This window comes from Gymnodraco acuticeps, unplaced genomic scaffold, assembly GCF_902827175.1.
Source record: "Gymnodraco acuticeps unplaced genomic scaffold, fGymAcu1.1, whole genome shotgun sequence".
Lineage (NCBI taxonomy): Eukaryota > Metazoa > Chordata > Actinopteri > Perciformes > Bathydraconidae > Gymnodraco > Gymnodraco acuticeps.
Genome location: NW_022991013.1, coordinates 235,592 through 263,504, shown reverse-complemented (window position 1 = coordinate 263,504; position 27,913 = coordinate 235,592). Strand labels below are relative to the sequence as shown.

The window sequence follows — 27,913 nt, the reverse complement described above, 5'->3', positions numbered from 1 at the left end:
TTAATTTTGTAGGCTTAAGTTTTTCTTTTTAAGTTCTCTTTTTGTTATGCCTTGTTTTTTCTTCCTTGTGAGCGCCTTTTGTTATTTCCAGTACCTACTCTGTTAAGAGGGATTACCTGATCTGTGAAATTAAAATTACATTTTTTTACATTCAAGTCTCTGGGTCGTGCATTTGGGTTCATCAGTTTGTGTCGAGATCCTGACAACATATTTATAAAGCCAATGTTGGAAAGGGTATATCAGTGAGCATAAGGGATAACACCTTTATCCAGAGACCATCCTCCTAACAATAACTGTAGAAATACATTGCCTGTTCATAAAAAAAGTTCACCATTGATGGAAAGACCTGGTCATTCAGTATATTTAGGTAGTCAGCTGACCTCACTCTTTGGGAAAATAAAGTTGCTGAACCTATAGATCTGACCAACTGCAGCAACCCCAGATCATAACACAATAGGCTTGTACGGTAGGCACTAGGCATGATGGGTACATCACTTAATCCGCCTCTCTTCTTACCCTGATGCGTCTGGAACTAGGTACTGTACATCTTGATTAATTGATTTGGTTTTAATAATGCGTTGGCCAGTTCTTAACCCTCCTTAGTTGTTATCTCTACTTGATGCAGGCCAATCATTTGACCCTTCTGAAACTGATTGATGTCTTCAGACATGGCTGTTTAAGAAATGATAAGCTAGTCACCACATCAGCTATAGGGTTTAATAACTTGTTGCCAGCTGAAACATAGCAATCACTGCAGTAATTATCCAATGGAAGGCTCTAAAAGATTTGCTTAGTTAAATCCAGTTGGTGACTTTTTATTTGGACGGGCAGCTAGTGTATGTACATTTTGAGTCCCTTTGAACTGCAGTGTTCTAAATGAACACCATGTTACTGCCCTCTACTGCCCACAGGCAAACATAACAATCACTGTGTAAGTACAGAAGGAACAGACAATGTCACTTTTGAGACAAATGTATTTAAAAACTCAACTAACCGATACCACAATGTGTTAAATACATCATTTAGACAAAAAAAAGAATGAAAAACCATTGAGTGTCACTACAAATACATCTACATGGAATCCTTAATCATGTCGGGTACTTTAAATATGACACAAATATGACATTTTCAGGCAGACATCATAAATATGGAATCGGTATTAATGGAAAGTCAGGTCTCAGAAATCACCAATAAGAAGAGGTGACATCCGAAAAATGTATCAAACTTGTGTTTTTGGCTTCTATGGGAAGGGGTTGTCGGGGGTGTAGTTAAAACTGGCGTCCAAGAACATGGCCAAGGTGCCCAGCGTGGTGATGATGACAAACAGCCAGAAGAAGAGGCGGTCCGCCACGAGGGCGATGTACTGCCAGTCTCCTGTCATCTGCAGGGAACACAGACTTCCTGTAAGCAGTGACTCAGCAAATACTGTGTGTATGCAATGACACAGTCAGTGTGTGTGGGACGCTGTGTGACCTGGAGCTGCAGATAGACTGAATAACAAGCTGCCTGACAGAGTGTGTTGCTCTCACCGTGTCGTCCGTGTCCTGCTTCTTCAGCTGCTCGGCCATGTATGTCACCGCAGCGATGGCTGACTTCAGGTGGGGGGGGAGGATCAGACAAAAGCTGTCAGTGTTCGGGAGCCGCTGGAGCTGCACTGGGCTCTCAGACCTGAGAAACAAGCGGGGAAAGTAGGGAAAGAATATGCATTGAAATTAAGACATTTAGTCTTGGTCAAACTCTTTTCAAATCTAGCTAAGATTCCAAGATGGTTTCCATACTTGTGTTTCCTGTTATGTTTACATACACTGTTAAAGCATTGTCTCTCTTTACAATACTTCTAATAATGGTTTACAATGGTTTCTATGCAATGATTTAGATTTTCACTTTTGCCACAAGCCATGCCACTGACCAAAAGTTGATACTTATTTTTTTTTTTTCTATGCTTTTAATTTGTAGTTTTTAACAGTACAATTAAGATTCATATATTAGATCATTTTATATTTGAGCTTTTATGATTATTATATACAAATGAAAAATAGTAGAAATAGTGATTATTTCTCTGCCAGTGGATGCAAGAATCCGCTTCAAGACACTGGTGCTGGCCTACCGAGCTGTGAGGGATCAGCCCCTTCCTTCATCCAGGCCTTGGTTACACCATATACTCCATCACATGCATACGTTCAGCGTCAGCCAACCGGCTCGCTACTCCATCACTGTGATTGGGACCCAGGTACCCCTCAAAAACATGCCTGTTTGCTATCATGGCTCCTAAATGGTGGCGTGAGCTCCCCATTGACATCAGGACAGCAGAAACTCTGCATATCTTCCAAAACAAACTGAAAATGCATCTATTTCGATTGTACCATGGCAATTAAGCTATTGCTGAGAAGAACAAATAATCATGAAGAACCTTTAAAGGTCGATTTAGGCCTTGGAACTTATTCACCAGGGTTGCGGTCGAATAGTCCAAAAATCAGCTCCTATCATCTATTCCTTGACCTCTGAGTGAAACGTCACGGGGTTAAGGGATAGTGGATAGGAGAATTCAAAAGGATTTAGGAGAAGAGACTGCGGTGCTTTAGAGAATCTGACTGCACTTTCACTATCCGACGTGTTTATGATGCGCCAGTGGAGGTCATGAATGTGCATCTGCTGCTGTGGGGAAACTACAGTTTTCTATACAGAGGACTACAACATGAATGTCTAATAAGAACGAGGGACTACTGTAAACTCATCTAGAGACTCTGCACCGTGCTCTGATGCTGTTGCTTTATGCTTTATGAACGTGGACAACAGAGAAACATATTCTTCATGACCAAAGTTGGAATTTAAATAAAAAATGAAAGTTAAACTTTTATTTCAGTAAAAAGTAACGTTCATATCTCTCCTTATTTGAACGTTCAAAACAAAGCACTTTGGCAACTTACCACATACGTTTTTTTAAGCTTAATAAGCACCGTAACTTTCATGATATCATTTCTCGGTCATAATCGGTTGTTTCCGTGAACGGCCGACGGTTGTGTGATGGCAAATGCTGCGGCCGCAAAGCATTGTGGGGCAGCATTTTCTCCTCTCCTTTCGTAAAGGAAGGGCCAGTGCTTCCTAAGCTAAAAGGAAGTTTGAAACCTCCTTTCCTTTCATTTAGAGAATTGGAAAGGCACTTATCATGGCTGCCACTGAGGGACTTCCGGGTCATTTCACTCAGAAGGAAGGTTCCTAAGCTAAATGGACTATTCGACCGCAACCCAGCACTTAATATGGTATTGCTTGCTTGAAGTGAATATTCCTGCACTTTCCTTGTTTTTTGGAAAGTGCATTGTTTTTTAACTGATTGTAAGTCACTTTGGATAAAAGCATCGGCTAAATGATATGTAATGTAATGTCTTAGTGTCATGCTAATATTCCGATGCATGTCCTCTGGTGGAATTTAACAAATGCAGCTTCCCCCTTCACAAACGCTCAATAAGCTCAGATTTATGTGTGAGTGTCACCGGCACAGCATGGTTCTGCTAAAACAACCCATGGGTGACATTATCTGTCAGGTGAAGGACGGGCAGAGATGTCCGTGTTGTCGCTTCGTAGCATACACTATGTGCCCTTGTGTGCCCTCTGGCTCCTGACAAATCAACCGCTGCGGCCCTTCATGTGGCTCCTCCAACGGTGAGTGACAGCAGCAGCACAGTGACACAACGCTGGGTCAACATTCATGTGATACCATGACCTTTGACCTCCTTCATTCTTCCCTTTAAACAGCTGTTCCATAAACCAAAACATATGAGCTGTGAGGGAGTCCTATTGACAGCGTTCCTGTAGTGCCGTCATGCCTAGAAATTCATCTCTGAATTCACTTTTGAAATTATGTAGAAGGTATCAAAAACAAAAACAAATACATTTTTTTATCCTGACATCTTGAAATTAGGTATTATTATATAAAATCAAATATTGAATATAATAATCAAATAGTTTATATAATTATAAAATGCTTATATTTTAATACATTTAATACTAAATTATAAAATACTTTGATAATAATAATAATAATAAAACATTTACATTATTTAAATAAACACTAATAACTAAAGGAATAACTTATGTTCATTTAATAAGTCAGTAATTTTATTTTTGTTTCAATAATTGATTGTACAATTACATTTTTTAAATATATTGTTTTTGAATTCATTTAGTTTAGTTTTTTTACTTATTGTTATTTTTATTTTCCTTCCCGTGTCTTTTGAGATTTGTAATTGTTTATATGGAAAAAAGCAATGCATGATGCTTTTACAATGAAAACATTTGAAACTCCAAGAACATATGTGTAGCCTTTAAGTAGATTCACACCCTTATTATTCACCCTCACTCTTCATCCATTTATGTATGCATACTTGACCCAACACGTATACTTTTTTAACACAGCAGGTGAGGTCATGGAGACGCGTGTCCGACCACACTCGAAGAAAGCGCTGTCTGTTACAGATTTAACTTCCTCCTGCTGCCCCCCCATCACCCCCTTCACCCTTCACCTCTTGTAAGACTTGGGTGTGTTTTGCAAACCCTTATTGTCAGCTGAAAACTGTAACTCAACATCCTATTATATTTATTTTAGTCATGTTCATTTATTTCTTAAGTTTGTGTATTTTAAAATGGGTTTATGCAACAGCCATTTCATTAAAGATCCTGATCACAATGAAACTATTTGATTATTTTTTTTGCAAGGAATTACATTGCTTCATCACTTCAGGTTAGATCTAGCCGCCTATGTAAAAAATTAAAGTTTATACTCTGAAATAAGCCAATAAATATAAAGTATTAAAACAAATGTTTACCACTCAAATGTTACGGAATATCCAAGTTTTATTCTCGAAATCTACAACAATCTCAATCTCTAAAATCCCCTCACTGTGTTTCAGGTCTGCCACGCCCCTCTCTGTGTGCCTAATTACCAACAGCTGAAAATAATTGAAGTCTCCCAGAACCAGTGATCGGGCTGGTTCTACTTTTGTTGAGTTTAAAATCCAATAAAACCCTTATTGTTTTTTTTTTTATACCACCTTGAAACTGCACCGTTAACTCATCCTTTCACTTATGATACGTTAAAGTGGGGGTTGCGAGACCCCGACGGGGGGTGGCGAGATGTTTTCAGAATCCTCTTGATGTGACCCCTGAGGTGTTTTAAAAAAAAATAATAATAATTAAATATATTTTTAAATAATAATTATTTGTATTATTATTAATAATAATAACGTGTGCATAGACATTTTGTATTATGTAAGTCTGTTTAATAGGTAAGCGGGACAAATAAAGGAATTTTGATTCTGACAGATTTACGACAGTCATTTGCAGCTCAAAGGTCACTTTACAGCACCACAGTAAATATCAGAGACGTAAAACACACATCAACTATACTAGTATATTTCTTCTGAACAGATCTTCAATACATTTTTCAAAATGAAACGTTGGTTAATACCAACTAGTGAGAAGGCAGACAGGCCAGCGGAGAAGGCAGCGGAGGAGAGCGGAGAGCCGCCATCACAAAGGCCGTCGACTTATTGCGCGGGAGGAGGAGGAGGAGGAGGAGGAGGAGGAGGAGGAGGAGGAGGAGGAGGAGGAGGAGGAGGAGGAGGAGGAGGAGGAGGAGGAGGAGGAGGAGGAGGAGGAGGAGGAGGAGGAGGAGGAGGAGGAGGAGGAGGAGGAGGAGGAGACAACCGACGGCGGTCCATAAGCAGACAAGCCTTCATTCAAGTGTCGCAAGTATCGAGAGGAATACATCCAGTATGGATTCACATGCCTCATTATCAATGAAGCACAACATCCCCAATTTGTAGTGTGCACTGAGGTTCTTGCACATGAGAGCTTAAAGCCCGTAAAAATGCTCAGACATTTAAACACGAAGCACCCCTCTCTTGCTACTAAACCAGCAGAGTTTTTCCGCCGAAAGCAGAGAGAATTGCAAGGCCAAAAAAAGTTATAACTAACCAAACAACAATCCCTACCAAGGCTCAAAAGGCATCATATGAGGTGGCATATTTAATTGCACAGGCAAAAAAGCCACACACAATCGGGGAAACCCTAATTAAACCTGCTGCTATCGCTATGAGTAGGGCAATGCGATAAACAGGCACGGGAGCTGGAAGCAGTGCCGCTGTCTGACGGGACCGTATCCCGGCGCATCACGGACATGGCCCAGGATATCAAGTGTCAGCTGATTGACAGAGTGAAGAAAGGGAAATATGCTTTGCAGTTAGACGAATCCACAGATATGTCAAACTCTGCCCAACTGCTTGTTTTCGCCAGATACAGTTTTGATGGAAAACTTGATGAGGACATGCTGTTTTGCACCCCGCTGGAGCTAAAGTGCACAGACGAGGACATTTTCACAAAACTTGACAACAAAATAAAAGAAGAGGGACTGTCTTGGGATGAGTGCATCGGTGTGTGTACAGATGGTGCTGGAGCAATGCTGGGGAAAAGAGAGGACTAAAAGCAAGAGTGGCGCCCCACGTTATCTTTACGCACTGTATTATCCACAGAGAAGCTCTAGCGAGTAAAACGCTTGACCCAGAGCTTAAAAGTGTTCTTGAGACGGCGATAAAAAATGGTCAACTACATCAAATCCCGTCCACTCAATACCAGGTTGTTCGCCAATCTCTGCAACGAACTGGGATCGGAGCATCAGGGCCTGCTGTTCCACACAGAAGTCAGGTGGCTTTCAAGGGGAAATGTTCTCAGCCGCCTGTATGAACTGCGGGACGAGGTGCGCTTATTTCTCACGGAGCATGGGTCCCAGCTCGCTGACCACCTGACTGACCCTGACTGGTTAACACGGCTGGCATATTTGTCCAACACATCCTCACTCCCAGGTCGGCCTATGTTGACGTTATGTCAAGTCCCCTGTCGGCTTTTTCCAACGCAAGGGGGGGGCCTTAGCGTCCATTTTCAACGCAAGGGGGGGGGGCCTTAGCGTCCATTTTCAGCTTTCCGGGATGTCCATATGCTTCTATGGACGCTCATGGAAGCACGGCGTTCGTTTGTGTCGACTGCCCTTAAAGGCAATGTGAGCGTCCATTCTCATTGGATAACGGAGAATTGTACACCCGGAAGTAAGTATTCCCCTTACTGTCGATTGATTTAAGAGTGATATCTGCACTACTCATCGACTAAAAAACACCAGATTATCCTTGTTAATTACACAACATTGATTGGTTTAAATTGTGTGCAATGCTTTTGTATTTTTCCCCTTCGATTCGGAGAAACAAATGTTTTTTCGGAGTAAAGGATGGCAGAAGACACTACACTACCCAGAATCTCCAGCTATCGTTTGGACTACACCATGTGCTCTGTTTGACAAACCCCGTGATAGTCCTCAAGCTCTGTGATTGGAGAGTGTGCTCCGAGGGTTACGCCGAGCCTCGAACAGCACTTGAAATGGGATGGAATCACGGCAGACTGTCCAAAACTGGATTTGAACGGGTCCACCGCGTCCCCCCTCCCCCACCCTGTCCCCAGAACTACAAATGCTGGCTATTCTGTTTCGCAACATGTTCTGTATCTATGGCACGTCTCTACTGGGAGTTGTAGTTTTAAAAGACGTTTTCGTATTTCCCATAATAAGAAGTTTCCAGTATTAAACTGTGTACATCCCTGGAGGTTTAGGGGATAGGAAACACTCAAATTTAAAACATATAATTAATAAATGGGTGAAAATTGCTTGTGCCCATAATGGGCAGCATTAATATATATATATATATATATACACACACATGCCAGCTAAGGTCAGAAGAGCTTTATTTAACAGCTGGTCTTATGTTTGTGACCCCTGTTGTTAATTGATAACATTACATTACATTAATTGATAAGCCTGAAACATGCACTTGTTAAGGTTCAGAGGCACATTTTGCAAATATGGCAGTAGCCATCGATCAGCTTAAGATAAGATATACTTTATTGATCTCAAGTTGGAACATTTGCATTACATCAGCATGTGTAACAGTTAAATATGCAGTGGTGTTTATTTGTAAATCATTTAGTATAATCACACAAATTCTGTGTTTTATATTCAACAATTCTGTGTTCTTTATTTATTGATTGTTCAATACCTGACAAGGCCGGAGATGAAATATCTACATACATCTTATAAGAGTATAATACATTATGTATAATATCAGTTAAAATAAGTGCTTCAACATAGTTAACATTGCTGGAGGTACGCACAAATATTGATAGATGTCTTGTAATGCACTATTGAGGAACCTGCGACCCAAGTTTTTCATTCAATGCATAACTACACCATAGTTGTGTAGGCCTATATGATATGTCAATAAACCTTAGAAAATCTTGAAAGGGATGTGCAAAATAGTCATTATATACAGTCTTTAATTAACTATTAGTAGAGAATAACGAGTAATTAATATACTTTATAGGGATCCTATTAATATCTAATAATACAAATAATGAAATTCAATAACATGCTTTAACCACTAGGTGTCCCTTTATATCAGCTGTGCACCTTTATGGTGTAAATACAGCCTATCTACCAATTGGATCAAATATAAAAGTCAGCCGAATTAGTGTTGATACTGCAAGGAGACGTATTGTGTGAAAAGAAATGTAAGATGTTGTTTAATGGCTGATATATTTATGATCCACGTCACGTTTTCAGTTCCTCATGTTTGTCTAGAAGTCTTCTCATCAGGGCTATATAAATACAGAACTACGGCAGATATGTAATATTTAATGCAGCCGAACCGTGTATTACCATGCCGTTATGTGATGACTTCCAAAGAGAAAAGCAAGCACACTCGGAATAAAGTATTATTGTATTTTTTTTAAATGTTTTCGGTCTATTTCCGTTATTTGTTAATGACGATGTGCTGTGAGATGTGAGACTGGAATTGCACAGGGGGAAATAACGTAGGCTATCTTTAGATGCGGATTTTGTTAAACTAATATGTTTGCGCTGTGGACCAACACTATACATTGACGGGGAAGGGGGTAGCAATAAAGATAACACCATTAAACAGTTACACAACATAAAATAAATAATATCGATAGCAGCGTCCCTAGCAACCACCTTGGTAACAATGAAAACGTTATGGACGCAATTTCCTGAAGTAATCTTCGTAATAACTAGCAAACTAAAGATCATGTACATCCACTGCATACATAATCTGAAATAACAACTTATATTTCTCGCATCAAATGACATCAAAACGCATTTTAATGGCCAAACTAATTTTAAAATAGGCATTTTCCATCGAGAATAAAACGAAGTTCGGCCATGTTTTTTTTTTCTGCAATTATATGTGTACACATATATCACTTAAATTATTCAATACAACCTTTGTACTGAAGTATTCAAAAGTAAAAATTACATGTTTAATATAAATGATTTGCTGTGGCCAATTGTTTTCATTGCATTTACAGACCCGTGTAACTCTCCGATACCACCCAATGAATGCATTGACTTGCTTGTAGAACCACGCTACACAAAACAGATAGCAACACCTATAAACACTATTTTAAAAAAGGGGCTACTGTATCGACCTATATAAAAGATCCTGCATTTTAGCCATGCCTCATTTCGCTCTATTTGCTCTTTCCAGGGCTGTTTTTGCAGGGGGCTGATTCTGTGAGCTGCAGCTGACCACGCCCCCCTGTAGGAGAGGGGAGCGTGGTTTGAGATCAGCTGCTGGGCTGTCAGAAGAAGGGGAGAAAAAGAGATCTCCGTCCTCCGTGTTTTATTCTTATCGAAGTAAGAAGAGAAGTAATGGGGCAGAAACCCTCCTTTTTACGCAGCGGCCCAGACATAGACATCAAACGGCGACACATATTCAGTTGCCAGTTACTTTGGCATTAGGGCAGGGATATCTAGATACTTTCCAAGGTTTGACATAATGAATTGTGCTACTTTTAAAGCAAGCAACGATGTTTTCAAATCTGTAATCAAAAAGCTCCTCAAAAACACTATCGAAGCAGTTGCTACGTTAGTTCAAACAGTAACAACGGACTACTTTTCTTAGCGGATGCATGTCAATTTAAATCAATACATAAAACTATTTTTTAAATCAATAAAATCATTTTCTAAATCCATAAAAGCATTTAAATTAATATTGGGAGTCATGTCATTACTTTGTTGAGAATGTGGCCATGTAATAAGCGGGATAATGTGCACAGTGTACATTGCATAATGTGCCTTCAAGCCGATCTAGATCCCTCCGCAAAAAACAAAAAAACCCCGGCTCGTTCGCGGGCAAGAGCCGGCTCCCGTCGTTCACTTAAAAGAGCCGGCTCTTTGAGCCGGCTCGTTCGCGACCGACACATCACTAGTGCAGATTGCGGGTCCCTCCGCCAGCTCCGCGGTGCTGCAAGCCGTCACTGCGGCGCTGGCGGAGAGACCCACCCGCTACGGGCGGCCGTGCCTGGGTGGAGACTGCGGGTGCAACCTCAAGCTCCGCGGAGCTGGCTTGGCCATGTACCGGGCATTACTTCACCGCGACTCGCTCTTTTGGCGGGGAAACAGCTGGAGTCTAAATGTGTCTGGCGGCTATGTCTGTGGGCGTTACAATTCGCCGCAACGGGGAGTGGCGGGGGTCGTCAGGTTCCAACGTGAGGTGTAGATGTAACGTTCTTGCCGTCTGAAGTCACTGTTGAAAATTATACAATCAGTTTCTTTCTATTTTAATTGTTTACAAATGCACACAATTGTTACATGAGCACACACTATTTATATCCTATTTATGTTGCTCTCAAAGTGCATCAGATTAATGGATTTCAATTTTCAAATATATCAACTGAAATTGTCAACAAAAACAAAAAATCCCAAACAATGTGTGACAGTTGAATCATGTATTACACAGTAATAGTAGTCTATTACCTTTTAATAGTTTATTTTACAATAATCATATGGAGATACCAACTGAAATGGTTGTTTCACTCCTGCATATGTTTAAAGTGCATTTGGTGAAACTTAATTTAAATTAGCATAGTTTAAAAGCTAACTGATATTAGTCTACATTTAAAAAGAGTATAGTGTTTACATTCAATGTAACCATAATCTGTTATAATAGTGAAGATGTTGGCTGGCATACTCAGTTGAATAATATGTATTTGATGGTTGTAATATCCAGGTCTTTGTGATTTAAAGGCTAAGCCATATTAAAAAAATGTGGTGATGATTTGTCATGTTTGCAATCTTTGCTATAATCGATTAAATGTTTTTGTTAGAAATATCTGCTTTAAAATGTTTTATTCTTCCCCATTCAGGCTTTAACAGATGGTGGCAACTCCACACATTCCATGATCACAGCAGTAAAAGGTATTTTTACACACTACACAATTCCTCTCTGATCGTTTGTATTTTTTCTATGAGCAGCGGCGTAAGAGCTTTATGTTAAAGGGCCCATGTTATGCTTTTCCGGTTCTTACCCATCCCCTTGTGTGTTATGAAGATTTTTCTGCATGTAAACGGTCTGCAGAGTCACAAACCCTTAAAGTACACCCTGTAGCGAGTAAAACTCTAACACAGAAAAACCTCCCCAAAACGCCTCGTTGGAGATTTCTAATTTTCCAATTTTTTCTTCCTGGCCGTTATGACGTGTGAACACCCAGTTGCCCCACCCAGAGCCTTGACGTGCATAGAGCTCCGTGAGCGCTGACAGACGAGTTGGAATCTCACAGCGTTTATCAACCTTTTTCTTACACAATATCAAGCCACACTTATTGTTTTTACTTCGGCTGTGAGTGTTTGTGTGTGCTCAGGATGAGTTTGGCTGTGTTTAGGTGTGTATCGCCAATCAGAAAACCACACCGCCACGGAGCGCACACTGCAGCTCAGACTGCAGCTGGGAGCTTCTCAACGTCCCGACCAATCAGAGCACACTGGGCTCACAGGGAGGGGGGGAGCTCCAACAAGGCGTTTAGGACAGAGTGAAATTCAGTGAATACACGTAGTTTAGAGATGCTGTATGAGAAACCAATGTGGGCCCTTTAACATCACTAGAATTTGATCACAACAATAGCATGGATGCAATTTAGTCCTCTTCTCACTTTCACTTATTTCATAATACACGTTTTGCATTCTAAATCAGGTAAATACAACACTGTAGTTTCTAAATTGCTGTATACGTGATATTTGATTATTTTTATTGGTTTGTCGTTCTTGATTTTCAGATTTGCCAAGCAGATCGAAAACCTTCGATGCAGTGGACCTGTAAGTTCTGCTCATTTTTCATTATCATAACATTTGGCAAATATTATTGTTCTAATTTTTGATCGACTAATCAATTAGTAAACAAAACGTTGCAGCAATAAATCAAAACAATATTATATTAATTATAGAGGCCTGAAATCTCAGCATACAATATTATATTGTTGTGGGCTAGACGTGTACCCTGCCTTTCTATCTAAGCCATAGTGGTTGCCTGCTTGCACAATTGTTATGATTTAAACTAATGTCTTCCTAATGTGCTGGCTTTCCATCTCCTACCCCACCCCCTTCTCTACTTTTTCAGGTATTTGCCGAATTTAATCGGATTACCAGTCGGAACCTCGAGGCAGACTTCTTTGAGGCGCTGGGCCAGCACACCCCACGTTTCATCCAACTGTTCAAGTCAAAAAAAGGATCGGTGGGACAGAAACTGCAGAGCATCAACTGGCCGGTAAGTAATATAACTTAGCAACTTTTTGTCACATACATTGATGACGATATGGTACTACTTCAAAAGCCTTCTAAAATAATTAAAACAACCCCTCCAAAAGATGGAAAAGGCCAAAATGTTTCATCTTGTGAGTTTGTCAATTAACCTTTATCTTCTTTATCTCTATCATTAGACACCGGACGTGACTGAACAGCGCTCTGTTGTCCTCAAAGGCATTCCGATTGTTCTTGGCGACGACTCCAACGATTTCTTCAAGACATGCTTTGTAAGTACTTGAACACAAAAAAACTGTTTGGTTTGCATTTATTGAAAAGTCATATCCCCTATTTACACAAACTTGCAACCAAAAGATTTAATTTGGTGTGTTCAAAATACTGTACACTAAATTCCATGACCAGGAGTCTAGATTAGAAATGAGGTGTAAAATAAATGCACGTTCCTAGCTGTATTTGCATCCATAGCATTAGTTTCCTCATACCACATTTACAGAACCTTTTTGGATATAATGTTACAACGCAGTTTGAGTGTGTACTTCAGCTACATTTTTTAGCAAAGACTTTAATGCAAATGCAACATGAATGTTTTCATAGGAAGACCTACTCTAATAGGTAGCGATGATAGTCTAAATAACGTGTTTTTCTTTGCAGGATACAACGAGAGATGAGGCCCTATCATCCGTCACTGTTGGTGTGCTGACTGTTCTCAGCGAAGACAGTCCTCAGGAGGGTCCGAGCTCAATGCAACACGAGCCCATCTCCACTGACATTGTGCTTGAGGGAGGTATTGTCATGGAAAAGATCAAAAACTTTCCACAGGCCTGTTATTTGGCCTGATATATGCTTTGCATTTAGATCACCCAGAATGCATGGCAAATACTCTGAGGTTCGTTCAAACAGTGATGCTTGGACTAGGAACCAAAGCTCTCTCACCTAAACTATTAACTTTGAGAAACCCTCTTCTGGATTAGACCTTAGTCAAGATAGTCATCAACTATCAGATAGAACTTGGCACTTAAAAAAGTTGCACCGTTAAATGTTATGACAAAAGTTTGTTACTCTGGGGAAACTGTTATAACTGTCAATTGTTGAGAGCAAAGTACAATGTACTCTTCTTCATAGTGGTCATTATATATTTTTTATTTTTACAATTGGTGTGTTGTGCACTGCTGTTTTTATTAAGATAAGGGTTTTGAGTACTTAAAAAGCACTGTTTGTTGGCACTTGAAAATAAATGTTATATTGCAATTGAATCAATTTGTGTTTTTAATGCATTATTTTTGGAGATTGTTGGAGTTTACACAACATGTTTAGAGATTTGTTGTAGTACAATTATCTTAGTTAGCAGGAATTAGTTTGTTTAATTTAATAGTAAACCTTAGAAATTACGAGTTAGTAGAATTTAAAAGGGTTAAGTTCTGGTGATTTGTATATTTAGGGTTTAATTTATTCATTGAGTTCACACAAATAAAAAAAAATAGGTTAATGCAAAGCATGCCTTTTAAGTTTACATTAAGTTGGCATAACTTAGTTTACATAACTTACAAGGTTTGTGTCAGCTGTACTTCTCAAAATTAATTGAAGCACACTTAGAATACACAAGTTGTTCATACTCACCATTCTAAGTTAAGTTAACTTACTTATTGTGAGGCAACGAGTTTGCATACTTTTTCTAAGTTACCACAACTTATTAAGTTTTACAGTGTAGCGTATTCCCTAGGGGTTTAACGGTTCACAAACATTTCGGTTCGGTACGTACCTCGGTTTTTAGGTCACGGTTCGGTTCGGTACGTTTTCGGTACAGCAGAAAAAATTATCACAAAACATAACATATATTTTTTTTAATTATTATTAAACTGTGAATAATGTATTCACTCAAATAAATACAAAATATAATAAAATAAACATTAAGGTGCAGCATTTCGATTAACTGAAATAATCTGTATTTGAACTTTACTGTACTAGTAGGCTACTCACAAAAACAAAACTTAGTTTTGGGTTTTTAATTATTATTAAACTGTGAATATTCACTAAAATAAATACAAAATATAATAAAATAAACATTAAGGTGCAGCTTTTCGATGAACTGAAATAATCTGTATTTGAACTGTACTGTACTAGTACCTAAGCAGCCAGTTTGACATTAGGACTTGCTTGTCATTGTATTTTCATGTTTTTTTAAAGAAAAATTAACTTGTCCACATTGCTTGCCGAAAGGGCAGATCTGCTGGCACTAACAATGTCTCCTGATGTGGAGAACACCCTCTCGCTAGGGACAGTGGTAGCAGATACAGCCAGGTAGCGCTTTGCTACCATGGCAACATAAAGATATTTGGCGTTTGTAATAGCTTTGGCTCGGTCTGAACTATTTGCGAGTGGTGGAGGCTAACATGCTAGTGGGAGTTGGGTTTGCACTTCAGTCTTTTGGTACCGGTGATATTCATGTTCGGGTGATGCCTTTTCAAATGAGTGTGCAAGTTAGATGTATTGCCAGCCGCGTAACCAATTTTAGTTGAACAATGCCGACAAACAGCTTTGGTTCGGTCCACCTGTCTTTGTCCGTCATCCTTGTACGTAACTGCAAAACCAAAATGTTCCCAAACCGGAGACTTCAATGATGCTGGAGGATTTTCAGCTCAACTTTATCTGCGTTCGCCATTTCGACAGTTCCTCAAATTACTGACTACATATGAACGCATCCCTCTGACCAGCTCTCATAGTATGCCTCTCGTCCAATGAAATGACTTGCTCGCTCTATGACGCGTTGAACACAATGTGAGCAAATTACTCTGAATGCTGCGACGCAGCACCTGAGATTGCTTCCAAGAAGTTGTTCACGTTCTCAATTTTTTCCGTTTAACGTTATATTCGTTCGGTACACTTCGGTACACACGTGTACCGAACCGAAGGGCCCGTACCGAATAATTTCGGTACGGGTACGTGTACCGTTACACCCCTAGTATTCCCCAAATGTAAATATGCACCGCAACAATGTTCATATGTTTATTAGTTATTATTACCTTTTATGTCTTTAAAGTTTGCACAGCAACAATGTTCATATGTTTACTACAGTTTATATCTTTAAAGTTTGCACCGCAACAATCAATGTTCTCCTAATTCACATGGAGATTACTTTGACTCACGAGTTCTGCTGTTATCTTATAAATTGCTATATGTAAAATCATATCATGGTTGTCAGGCTGTTCTGTTCTTGTGTGTTGTCGTTATGCGCGTGTTTGGATACGCCTATTAGTGCGTGCGTCCTGTGCACACGTTTTTCTTTTTCTTCCAGTCACCACGTGATAGTGGGGGGTCGCCAGTCTCTGGCACTGTTATTTTGGGGGTCGTGGGCTGAAAAGTTTGGGAACCCTTGCGTTAAAGGACTCCTTGTATTGGTTCATCTTCTTTGTGTCCTGTTTTGTGTTTGCTGAGGGAGCTGGGTGTTATCTTTTGGTTTGATTCTGCAGACTAATCAAATACATTTTCGTTGTGTTCATTTTTTTTAAGAGACCATATTTTCGCTGCGACCAAACGAACGTTGGTTGGTCCGTTGGTCCGTTGGTACACAGACATTTCCCAACCCTACGCAGCCACAGCTTTTTGGAAGTTAAAACGTTGTCATCAAATAATAAATGCCATGCAGGTGGGTATCTTATTTTCTGGGTACTAAAAATAGAATTTCCAGTTGCATGTTTTTGATCTTTGCATCAAAAGGCATGCATAAATTAGTCGATGACTACCATTTTTCATCTACCTTCCTAAATTAATGTATGTATGTATTGTTTCAAATACAGTATCTTTTTTATGTATGTACATTTTCTTTCTTGACTTTTACCTTATGTTACGTTGCTGAGGAAAGAAAATGTTGTGTCATGTTTAACTGTGAATGTAGTGTGTGTATTCAAGACCCCACTCACTTTGTAAAATACAATTATACAGAAAACGAAGCTAAAATTTTAGTTGAAAGTCACGTGTTTGTGAGGTTGTGTTTGTGTAAATGCATAACCGCATGGATAAATGTGAATGTGGACATAGCTATTGCAAAATGATATACTTCCATTCCATCTCTGTTAAAGATAATCTATTGGTCCCATTTTTTGCAAAGGTTATTTAAACTTCCTGTGCTACCTGTCCCCTAGACATTGAGTTAAGGTCGTCACGATCGTGCTGCCCCTCCGGCACCAGAGAGGGGAGTGAGGGAGAGAGTGAGGGAGCGGGACAACTTATCAGGGTCCCAGAGAGACAGCGTGACAACAGATGGACTGCGGGACAATAAAAACGAGGGACCAAGAGCTCCTGCAGGAATGGTGTGTGTGTGTGTGTGTGTGTGTGTGTGTGTGTGTGTGTGTGTGTGTGTGTGTGTGTGTGTGTGTGTGTGTGTGTGTGTGTGTGTGTGTGTGTGTGTGTGTGTGTGTGTGTGTGTGTGTGTGTGTGTGTGTGTGTGTGTGGCCACAGCTCAGGGCTGAGCGGCGCTGCGCCACACGCTGCGTGCCAATCACATTCCACAGCTTCACACTGCTGATGCATGGAGCCTCTCTCACCATGACACACACAAACACACCCTCACACAAGCACATGTACGGTGTTGTTTTCAGAGGTGGAAGAAATAGAAAGTGTAGGAATACTCTATAAGTGAAAGTCCAGTAATCAAAATGATACTCAAGTAAAAGTAGAAAAGTATTGGCATCTAAATATACCTAAAGTATCAAAAGTAAAAGTTCTCCTTATGCAGATTGGCAGATCTCATCATATATGTTTTGATTATAATTATTGATGTTTTGATGTGTTTATCACACTGGTAAAGGTGAAACTAACTTTAATGAATAAATGTACTGTTGGATTGTATGTGAATTTAATCCAGGTATAACTAAAGGCTTATTTAAGTGTTGATCATATTCTTTATCATTAATCTATATCTGCAAAGTAACTTAAGTTACTACTTTATATTTAACTCTGAATTGTAGTGGAGTAGAAATACAAAGTTACATAAAATGGAAATACTAAAGTTAAGTACAAGTATCTCAAAAGTATACTTAAGTAGAGTACTTGAGTGCATGTACTTAGTAACTTCACAGCATTTACAGTGTTTTAAAATGGAGTTAAACGTCCTCAAACATGCAGATTATTCTCATAAATGTGTTTTAAAGGACACCAACTGGCTTTAACCAGCCCTCTGACAGAATAAAAGCTAAACCAGCCGACACAGACGGGATGATGGGGTCTGACCACCGTCTCCGCCACATCAAAAACGCCAAATTCCCCCCCCCCTGCCCCTATCACTCAACACCGGTTTTCCCTTCCACTCATCTATCCCTATCTATTCCTCGCAATCTCTCCACCTCCTTTCTGGGGGATTAACCCCTAATGTCCAACCTAAACAGAGGCTTAGAGGCTGGCGACTGTGGCCGCGGGTGTGGGGCTTAGACGGGAATTAATATGATGCCTTTGGAACGGGATGAGAGATGCCCAGCAAAAAGGGTCTGGTTCAGAGGGCTGGAGCTGTTTATAAGGCCAATGTTGGGTGGCAAGGCTGAGGCCTACTGGTAGATTAGCCAGAGTGAAGACATTGGTATACCCTGCATATACAGAATACACTGAAAAAACTAAATGTATTATGTGAACAAATTACACATATTAGTATTAGTTGATAGCAATAATATTACATTCAACTAACCTAATACAATTATGTGTAATTTGTTGACATAATACATTTAATTAAAGTCAACATCTCAGTTTTTTACTGTAGGGACTCATCCTATGCTCAGATCATGTCAGCTCGTTGATCAAATGTCCAATGTGGTGACCATCCAATGAACTGTGGAGGTATTTCGCACCCAGTAACAAATGTCAAAAGTTACAATCGTTGTTCATGGGAATCCGTCTAATAGTTTAGAATGATTCAGTCCGGTACCAAGCGAGTGATGTTGTTTTCACGTTTTTAGCATGGAAAAAAAGGTATGTGCATGCTGTTGTGTTTTAAAACAACGCTTTAGCATCTTAATATTTACAACATAACATCGTAATGTCGATATGCTGATTTAGCCGGTTTTCAAAATTTCTCGAGGTAATAAATCCAGTGAGAATTGGCCTTTATTTAAAACAGAGGAGTCCCCCCTTCAGTGGCGGTTCTAGACCAATTTGACTGGGGGGGCCAGGCTGGGACCAGTTATTTTCTGAGGGGGGCACAATAAATGCAGGACGAAAAAGACAAAGACAGTATGAAGTAATTGCGCATACACCTAAGAAAACAATGCAATACAGTTATTGGTATTTGTTTCATTACACATTATTATACGCTTACCTTTGTGTGCTGTTTGGGTCTGTGGGACCCGTTTTCAGTGTTTACTAAAAGAAAATGTATGCAATTTAATTATTTGAACCTGCTTTATTTGGGGGGGTCCTAACCTTCTCTAGGGGGGTCCGGGGGCATGCAGCCCCGGGAAGATTCTTTTTGAAATGTTGAAGTTAAATGCATCAATCTGGTGCACTTTGAGCACAAAATGAATTTATGGATACAGCTCTCAACACTCATGAAAGAGAGCTGTATACTTTTCAATAATCAACAAATCTTTAGAATATGATCACAACCAATAACAAATCATTTAAACTAGTTTATTCTTATCTTATGTTACCTATAGTTAGTATTCTTTCTTCTTTTTTACTGTCCTATATCATTGGAATGATTTCTTTATTTTTTACAACACATTAAATAGATAAAGGTGTGCTCTCTCTAGCTCTCTCTCTCTGTCTCGCTCGCTCACAGAGGCTGTGTGCTCCTCCGTGGCGATGACGGCTTGCGTTAAAAAAAAAAAACAAACATATTTGTAAAGTGGGGGCTATTGAGGGCTACCGGTAGCTCGTGATCGACGTGTTGGAGACCCCTGCTCTAATGGGTCCAACTAGAATGACAAATATTGTTACTTCCGCCTATTCCGTCAGCCAAGAAATCGTTTAATCATAAACTTTTTTTTAATTTATTTTTTATTTTTAGGGGGGCCACAGGGGGGTCCAAAGTCAGTGTTAGGGGGGTACTGGACCCCCTTAAACCTGGATGTTGCCGCTTGCATCATTCAAGATATCCTAATACACATACACACAACATACTCATTAATCTTTCCAATTGATCCTTCAGGCTGTATTAAACAGGGTTGAATAAAGGGCACACACAGTTACAGATTCTCTGAGCTGCTGTGGAGATGGCTGTAATCCTGCCAAGTCTAGCACGCTGTGTACTCTACTGTAATAGCTAGCCTGGCATCAAATCCAACTTTCACACTTTGGCACTTCCTTAAAGAGCAACTTGCAGTTTTTTTTTTACTACATTTATGCTTAACCTTGCTGAAAATTACAATAAAAAAAAGCCAATGCAGTATTTGATATGTTTTACAAGACATAAGGGCAGGAATTCAGAAGGAAAGGAGCCGTTTTGAGCTCTGCTACGTCAAACGCGTCATATTACGTCACATGGGGGAGCAACTTTCTCGTTAGTAGTTTAGTTGGTTTGAGCGGTTATGATTTAGTGAGCTGGTATTTTTTATATACTAAAATTTTAGTAATTTTACATTGCATTTCACAATTTTTAATCATGGTGAGCTTGTGTTTGTGCAGGTTGCACAAACTCGAGCCTGTCAGTGTCAGGACATCGAGTCCACTGTTTCCCTAACAGGAACAGGACCGGAGCTAGCGTTCGTTCCTGGGTGCGTTGTGCGAGGTGCATCCACCTCCCTACAGCACATACTCTCCACAGCTGAGGCCTCTCAAACAAAACGTTTATCAGGAAACCGTATTACATCTCTCTCCCCCCCCCCCCCCCCCCCCCGTCAGTAACGTTACTATATTATCAATAGGCCTACTACTTTAGTTATAGCCTGATATATGATAGCTAACTTTACAATGTTGTGATGTGACTGACGTTAGCTAACATTAACTGTAGCTAACGCCGGTCACTCACCGAGACAGCTGCCCTGTTCTCCACTGATTCTCCTCACACCACAGCTCCATTTCTCTCCGATGGTCTCTTGGACGCATAGCAGGCTCATAATTATAATCATATGCATTTGAATATATATGTTCAACCTCTTCTGTGTCAAAACTAGCATTGTGATCGATGTTTATTCATACGTTAGACCGGCCGCTCTCCCCCATGATACGTCACACGCGGGAGGTCACGTGGGGAGGCTTTTTTTTTTAATGCGGAAGTAAAAATGTCTTAAACACGCCGCAAGATGTCACTGTAGTGTATATTTCTGTATATTTTTGGGAAAATCTAGTGTATTCATCATTTTCCTACACATTTATTCACTGGTGTGTCTAACCTGCAAGTTGCTCTTTAAAAGAAGATTCATGGCTGCACTTGGTTTTATTAACATGAATAGAAATGGCTCTCTGCTGTATTGTCAGGATCAGCGTTTCACAGCCTGGAAAGAGGATGAATTACACTGATAGGGATTACTTCAAATCTTTGGTGTTCAACAGTCTTGACAGGTATTAGTTTTTTGGCACTTTATCTCTCAAAAAAACCACAGAAAGAGCTTGGTTCCTCTGAGGAGTCACAGCATTTGCACACAAGTAAGGGCACATTTATTACAGTTCAGAATTAGTTTTATTTTTTGCGGCCCAATTCATTTTGACTGCATGTCACAATTCCACTGAGTTGATTAGAGGGTAATTCAGATCACCTGTTGCACAGGGTGTGTGGACTGGCTCCTAATTAGGAATTGAGAGCAGCTTGGTGCATTTTCATCTCAGCCAATCAGAGAGTGAGGATGCCTTTTGTTTAGGGCTTAAGAGAGGAAGAGAAACCAACATTCTGATCCCTCCACCACTTAATGAAAGCATCATCTGAGCAGATATTGCCAGCTGGTCTTTATGCCCTTTTGAAACGTTGTTGCTGTTTTAACTAGGGTGACTTTGATCATTCTGAAAACCTAATGAGAGAATATTTATAAAAAACGTTCCACTAGGTAACCCTGTATCATGGCCGTCTTAGAACTATTTCATACCCTATTATTTTATTGAAACCCCCTTCATTCTAAAGTCCTTTTTAAAAAAATATATTTTAGTTCGGCAGTCTTATTAGGATTCCCTGGCTGCAAGACAGACCTGAGAAAAAGACACCGTCACAAGAAAACAAAGCTGGAAAACCTCAAATCCACACTGAATCAATGCAAACATATTGAAATAATACCCCTCATTATTTGATAATCGTCATTTCCTTTTCCCCATATATTTGAGCTGAATGTCACAGTTCCCCTGAGTTGACTGCAGGTTAATTGAGATCTCCTGTCGAGCAGGGTGTAGGGACTGACTCCTAATTAGGAATTGGAAGCAGCTTGGCTTCATTGACTTAATGCCGACCATCTTTTTCTCATAGTTCTTTCCAATTAGATGAAATGTGTGGAATTGCCATACTTCAGATGTAAAGGTCCCCATGAGGGATCCTTAGGAGATCTGCATCAGATTGTAGTTCAGTCAGTCCTAACGCAGTATAACCCATTATATTATGGACCTGTTGGTTAAAAAAACCTTGATCCCTTATATTTAAATGTATTGGTACAGTTATTACACTGTACATTGTCAAGAATAAGTTATACTCTAAGGAGTTACCATACCACGGCTCCTAATACTAGGATGGGTTAAATGCGGAGGTCAACTTTCACTGTATGTGCTGTGTGCATGATCATTCGTGACAATTAAAGAGGGTTTCATCCTCTGATAGATCCATCTATCTATAATGGGTCATTTTTTTAAAGAAACAATGCTTATTAAACTTATTTTCTTTTTAGGTTTAGGTAATTTAGAGTAATTGGCATGATGTAAATGTATCCTTACCTTCCTCTCCACGGCAGGACGAGATCAGGGTTGATCTTGCGAAAGAAGTACTCTCCTCCAGGCTGCCTACCATTGAGGAATGGGTTGGGAGAGTCATTACTAGAATCTTCTTTCAACATAGGTTCTTCTGGTGTTGGCCTTGCCATGCCGATGTACTTAGGCAGGAAGTGAATGAATACCTGTCATAATAATATAAAGACAGCTGTGAGACCAGGGTTTCTCGAAGGCATTACAAGAGCCTGGATGGTTGCTCATAGAATTGTTTTGCCTCACCATTCGAACCCAGTTGGGCATAATGTGTGTGCTGGGCGTTCGGTGGTGTAAATTGAGGACAACAACACTTAGGATGACAGAGAAAGTAACCAAGATCATGGTGAACATGACGTAGTTGACAATTATTGGGATTCCAAGGGAAGTCTCAGGGACCCTGTCCGCCAACAAGAGCATGAAGACAGTCAGAGCGATGAGAACCGAAATGGAAAGAGTCATCTTCTCTCCTGCAGACAACAGGGAGATACATTTTAACAGCAAACCCCAACGGCATAGTTACATTACATTTTTGTTGCAATCAATGAATCAGCTTTATCTTTAAAAAAGCAAGTGGTCCGTTGACAACTTCCCAATGTAACACTGTCACATATGACCTGAATCGAGTTTATGCTAAAACTTGTCATCAATCCTTTAGCTTCCTGGTAAATCCATATTTTTCACTATGTCAGTAAAACATCGCTTTGCAATCAGGCTCTACAATGCCAAAGATTGACAAAGTACATTCCTGTACAAGGTCACTTTCCTTCAATCTGTAATGTATCAATACATTCCTTCAAAGGTTTGTCTGCCTTCTGATGTAGTATGTATTGGACTCATGCTTCTTCTCATGACATAAGACAATGCATCAAGGCAGAGTCTCCTTTCCTACATCCTGTCTTAGTGATGTGTAGTCAGTCAGTGTCAAAACATGTCAGATGTACTGACCTGCCCCAGGAGGCAGGTAGAAGACAAATATAGCCAACACCATGGTGAGGATGCAGGGCATGATGATGTTGACGACGTAGAAAAGAGGCTTCCTCTCAATGATGAGGTAGAAAGTGATGTCCTCGTACAAGTCCTCCTTAATGTGCTTTCTGGAGGGTTTGTGACAGATTGCCCATTCTCCGTTTTCTGTAAAGAAAGAGACGTACAAGGGGGAATATGTGTTACTAAGAGTATATACATGAAATATTATAAGGTGCAAAAAAAAACTGGGCTTTAGGTTCTGGATGAGGTCAATGTAGGCACCAACCAGTGAAAGCGTTCTCATCAATAACAATCTCCTGAATCTCTTTATTTTCATCGTCCAGAAAGTACTGCAGTTCCACCTCAGAGGCGTCGTAGGTGTACGAGCGGAAAACCATGCTGCAATTCTGCCAGTCAAATGGAAAGTACGATACCTATGGGAGTGGATATAATGATATATTGTTGAGTAAAAACACATGGTATTGCTTTTTTAACAATAGTCTCTACCTCTATAGCGCAGGAGCTGCGGTAGATGGCTGGGGGAAGCCAGTTGACTGTCCCATCACTGTAAACCAAGACGTTGACGTACAGAGCCACGTCAAACTGGCCATCATTACTGTAGGGAGAAAATAGAAAAATGTGGTGCACATACCATGATAATGGACAAGTCATTCTACAACCTGGACCCTGTAAATACAATTCCCTTCTGTATACTGTTGATAACATAGGGATGTACTCGGACATAAATGTATCTATCAACACACAAATCTGTTAACAACATTATTATCGTGTCAAAAGCAAGTTGCAAATCAGCCAATATGGGTACATGACACTTGCCTGTTACAGATGTATCATTATCTTGCCCCTCCTAATCTCATCATTTATAAGAGCACTATGCAAAGGTATTCCCTTAATATTAGGCATTTTCTCCTTTATGCCAGCCAACAAAAAAAATATGGTTAGCGGTGCTTTAAGCTAAATGCTAACGGCAGTATGCTAACACTCTGGAAATGACAACTTAAACATGCTGATGTTTAGCTGGTTTGTAACATGTTAGCTTATATCATGCTAACATTTGATACTTAGTTCGTAACAGGATGGGAATGTTATTGTGTGAATTTCGGCTCCACTGCAAGTTCACCAATTGTTGATATTTGATTCAAAACAACAAATGCAACCTCATGGTGGCATTTGAAGAACATGGGAATCATGGACCATAAAGTGTCCCCAAACAATGAATATATCTGTCTTTTCCAAACAAGCAGTGGACCAAGGTAGACCAACATGGCCGTCTATAGAGCTACGTCGCTGTGTTTTTAATTGTTGGCAAAACCTCTGTTAGTTACTGTATGCTGGTTGATATGGACATTTGCCCGAAGATAAGACACTCACTTGTTAATGAGGTAGATGTCAGGCCGCCACACTTTGTTCGGAGGAATCCTCAAAACTGCAATGTCGTCATATTCCTCTGGGTTCCATGATAACCTGTAGTCTATCCATGCCTGGGAAGAAAGGAAGACCAAAAGGGAGCATGTACAAAGAGAGTTAATAACAGGGATAGTGGAGCAGACAGTAGATGTATCAGTCATACACTCTTGTGTCTTTTCAAGTCATTTCAATCCCACTGACCCAGACACACACTGTCACAAACACTCAAGCTGTTGGGAGTTTCAAATAGCGAGGGCGAGAGACAGCAATTAAAGAGCGAGTCAGAGAATGAGGGATAAAGCAAGAAATCACTTTTAGTTATAGGAAGTGACAAGTCCTTTAAGAAGCAGAGCCGTGGATAGGGAGAGAGAAGACGGCATGGCTCAGTGATGAGGATGAATGTTTTCATACCATATTCATGAACACGTTGGTCGTCATTTCTTCGTTCTTCTCATTCTGTAGTGGGATAGAGAGCAAATGAAACGCAAGGAGTTAACAAATAATCATAATAATTCATACCAAGATTTTTACGTGGATGTGTGTTTGTATTTACCAAGCTGACAAGCTGAGAGAGCGTCATTCCCACTCGTACCATAACCTTATCCTCCCAGTTCCGAGCAGGCCTGACTTTCATGTTGTAGTTCTTGAAGAGCTTCTGATGGAGCAACTTTTCTATATCCGAGGCTCCTGGAGGAAAGGGTGGATGCAAAGAGACAGGAAGCATTAGGGGAAAGCCTAATGAACCAAGACAACTTGGAAACAAGACACAAAACTTGGTAAAAGTAAGAGAAGAAGGGAGTGATATGTCATCCAATTACATTGCTTTGACAAGAGGATTACTGGCTTGACAATCATTTCTGAATACCTTACAATTGGCTTGTTATTGCTGTACAAAATAACATTTGATAAAGAATATACTTAATGCAAAAAGTAAAAAAATTAAAGCAGAAAAAAAGCAGGGCCTAATCTCAAGTAGATCAGCGAGAAAGACCACAGCTGTTGGTATGACACAGGGTACAATACAACCAAAGCACATGACCCCCACCAAGACCACAGTGTGTTTGTTCTCTGTGGATCAGTGAGTCAGGGGTTAATTTCCAACTGGGATGACCCATGCTAAAAATATTGCATGCTCATGTATACTATGGGTGGACTGTTTTCTGACTCATAGTGTATAGTATTAATACGCACATTATTACTCTTTAATCTGGAAATATATGTGGAACAGAAATGATGAGAGTTTGATCTGTTTACCTTGCAGAGGAGTCTCGGGAACATGAATTGGGTTTTACTACCTTTATTGACTTTGAGAAAAGGTGTGACATTACATGATGTGTTTCAATAAAAAAAGATGATGGACTGACCTTCCTCCAAGATATGTAAGAAAACAATGTACTGAAAAGAAAGAGAGGACAAGCAAAAGACGCAGGGCAGGTGCCGCTGCTGTACGATGGCTAGCAAAGGTGACTGAGCTATATGTAATTGATATGCAGCAGGGGGATGGGATCAAAGGGATGTCTTGGATACCAGTTCCATCAGGGCCAAAAATAGACTGATTAACAAACAATGATGTGTTAATATGATTCATTACATTTTCCAGCGCAGGAACAGTCTTGGGTTTTTTAGCCTTTAATTAATGAATATTTGACGAGACATAAGTTCTTCTTTCTACTGTGATTTACCCCTTTAAGTGTTGTTTCTCTCTCTGTATTGATACTGTTGGCAGTTCTCTTTGGGGAATTAAAATCGCCATAGGTGTATGAGGGGACAGGAACAATGTATTACAACCCCATCGGAGGTCTAAAAGCAGCTTTTTACTCTCTACTCCCATTGAGGGATCAGAAGGTCCCTTTAGCTGAGCTCTCATAAGAACTAGGCGTTGCAAATCGATTCTAATTATGATTTTATCCACAAAGAATAGAAGTGGTGGAATCAATACCAACTGAACTGACGGAGAGCGGTGAGATGTTGTTATCTTAATTGATGAAGTTAACCTGAGTAGAAAACTGCTTAACTTTTTAAGTGTTTCCTCACAAACAGAGATGGAAAGGTCTATCTTCTAGGCAGCCAAACAAGTAAAAAGGTAGGCCTGATGTGTTGGTGTGACATAGGGATGTGAAGACTGCACCACAGGACGCTGACAAGCACAGGGCATGTGTTTGTTTTCCCAAGCCTGATATTGGGTTAAAGGTCAAATTCTGTGAAACATTTTTGTTTTTCTTCCAACGTATCCCTATCTCTCCTTGTTACTGTACAGTTCTCCATTAAAGGTCGCCTATTATGCAGCATCCACTTTTTCATGTCTTTTATACATACATATGTGAAAGTTTCAGGAACAAAGACCCCCTCTCTTTTTGTCCTGATCCATTTATATAAAAACCTGTATGAAAATGAGCTGATCAGATTTTCGAGCCAAACACTTCAGAGACATGTTTTGTATATAACTGATAACTATAATATATTGATGAAAAAGAGTATAATAGGGGACCTTTAAACGTGACATTGGGTTTGCGATATTAAAGCCAACAAATGCTACACCTCTTTTGTACAACGAAGGAGATTAAGGAACATACATTCAGTTTGATCAAATATAATGAAAACTAAACAATATCAGCTGATTTAAAACCGAGAAAGATAGACCTTTATTGATCCCCATAGGGAAATTCATGTGTAATAGCAGCACCAGAATAAGAGAGAAACACAGACAATAAACATGAGAATATACACAGGGATAAAAAATAACGTAAAATGAAGGATAAACATTTACTGTAGTAACAGTGACTAGAAATGATATGAGTTCAATTCTGATTTGGGTGAATGTTCATATATACAGAGCCCAAACATTGCAACAAGCTCTCCATAACATGTCCTTACCGGTAAAAGTGATACAAAGGCAGCTGCATACGATGATCAATGCGTTCATCCTTGCATGAATGATCGTCCTCATCTTCATCGGTCCAATCATGACATCTTAAAATATTTATATACAATCAAAGGCCCCACTTTGAC

The 27,913-nt window shown here is 39.8% G+C and overlaps 1 protein-coding gene across 1 annotated transcript; it reads right to left on the bottom strand.

The window, feature by feature from the left end:
• Positions 1–1,214: 1,214 nt before the first annotated feature.
• chrnb1l (cholinergic receptor, nicotinic, beta 1 (muscle) like) lies at positions 1,215–27,913 on the bottom strand. The gene is made up of 11 exons (XM_034236221.1): positions 27,779–27,913; positions 25,458–25,591; positions 25,316–25,360; positions 24,869–24,978; positions 23,984–24,092; positions 23,763–23,910; positions 23,456–23,641; positions 22,754–22,977; positions 22,481–22,659; positions 1,530–1,668; positions 1,215–1,381 (listed from the first exon to the last, which is right to left on the bottom strand). Exons 1-11 carry the CDS (start codon positions 27,867–27,869, stop codon positions 1,241–1,243), a joined length of 1,506 nt encoding a protein of 501 aa, XP_034092112.1. The 5' UTR covers positions 27,870–27,913; the 3' UTR covers positions 1,215–1,240.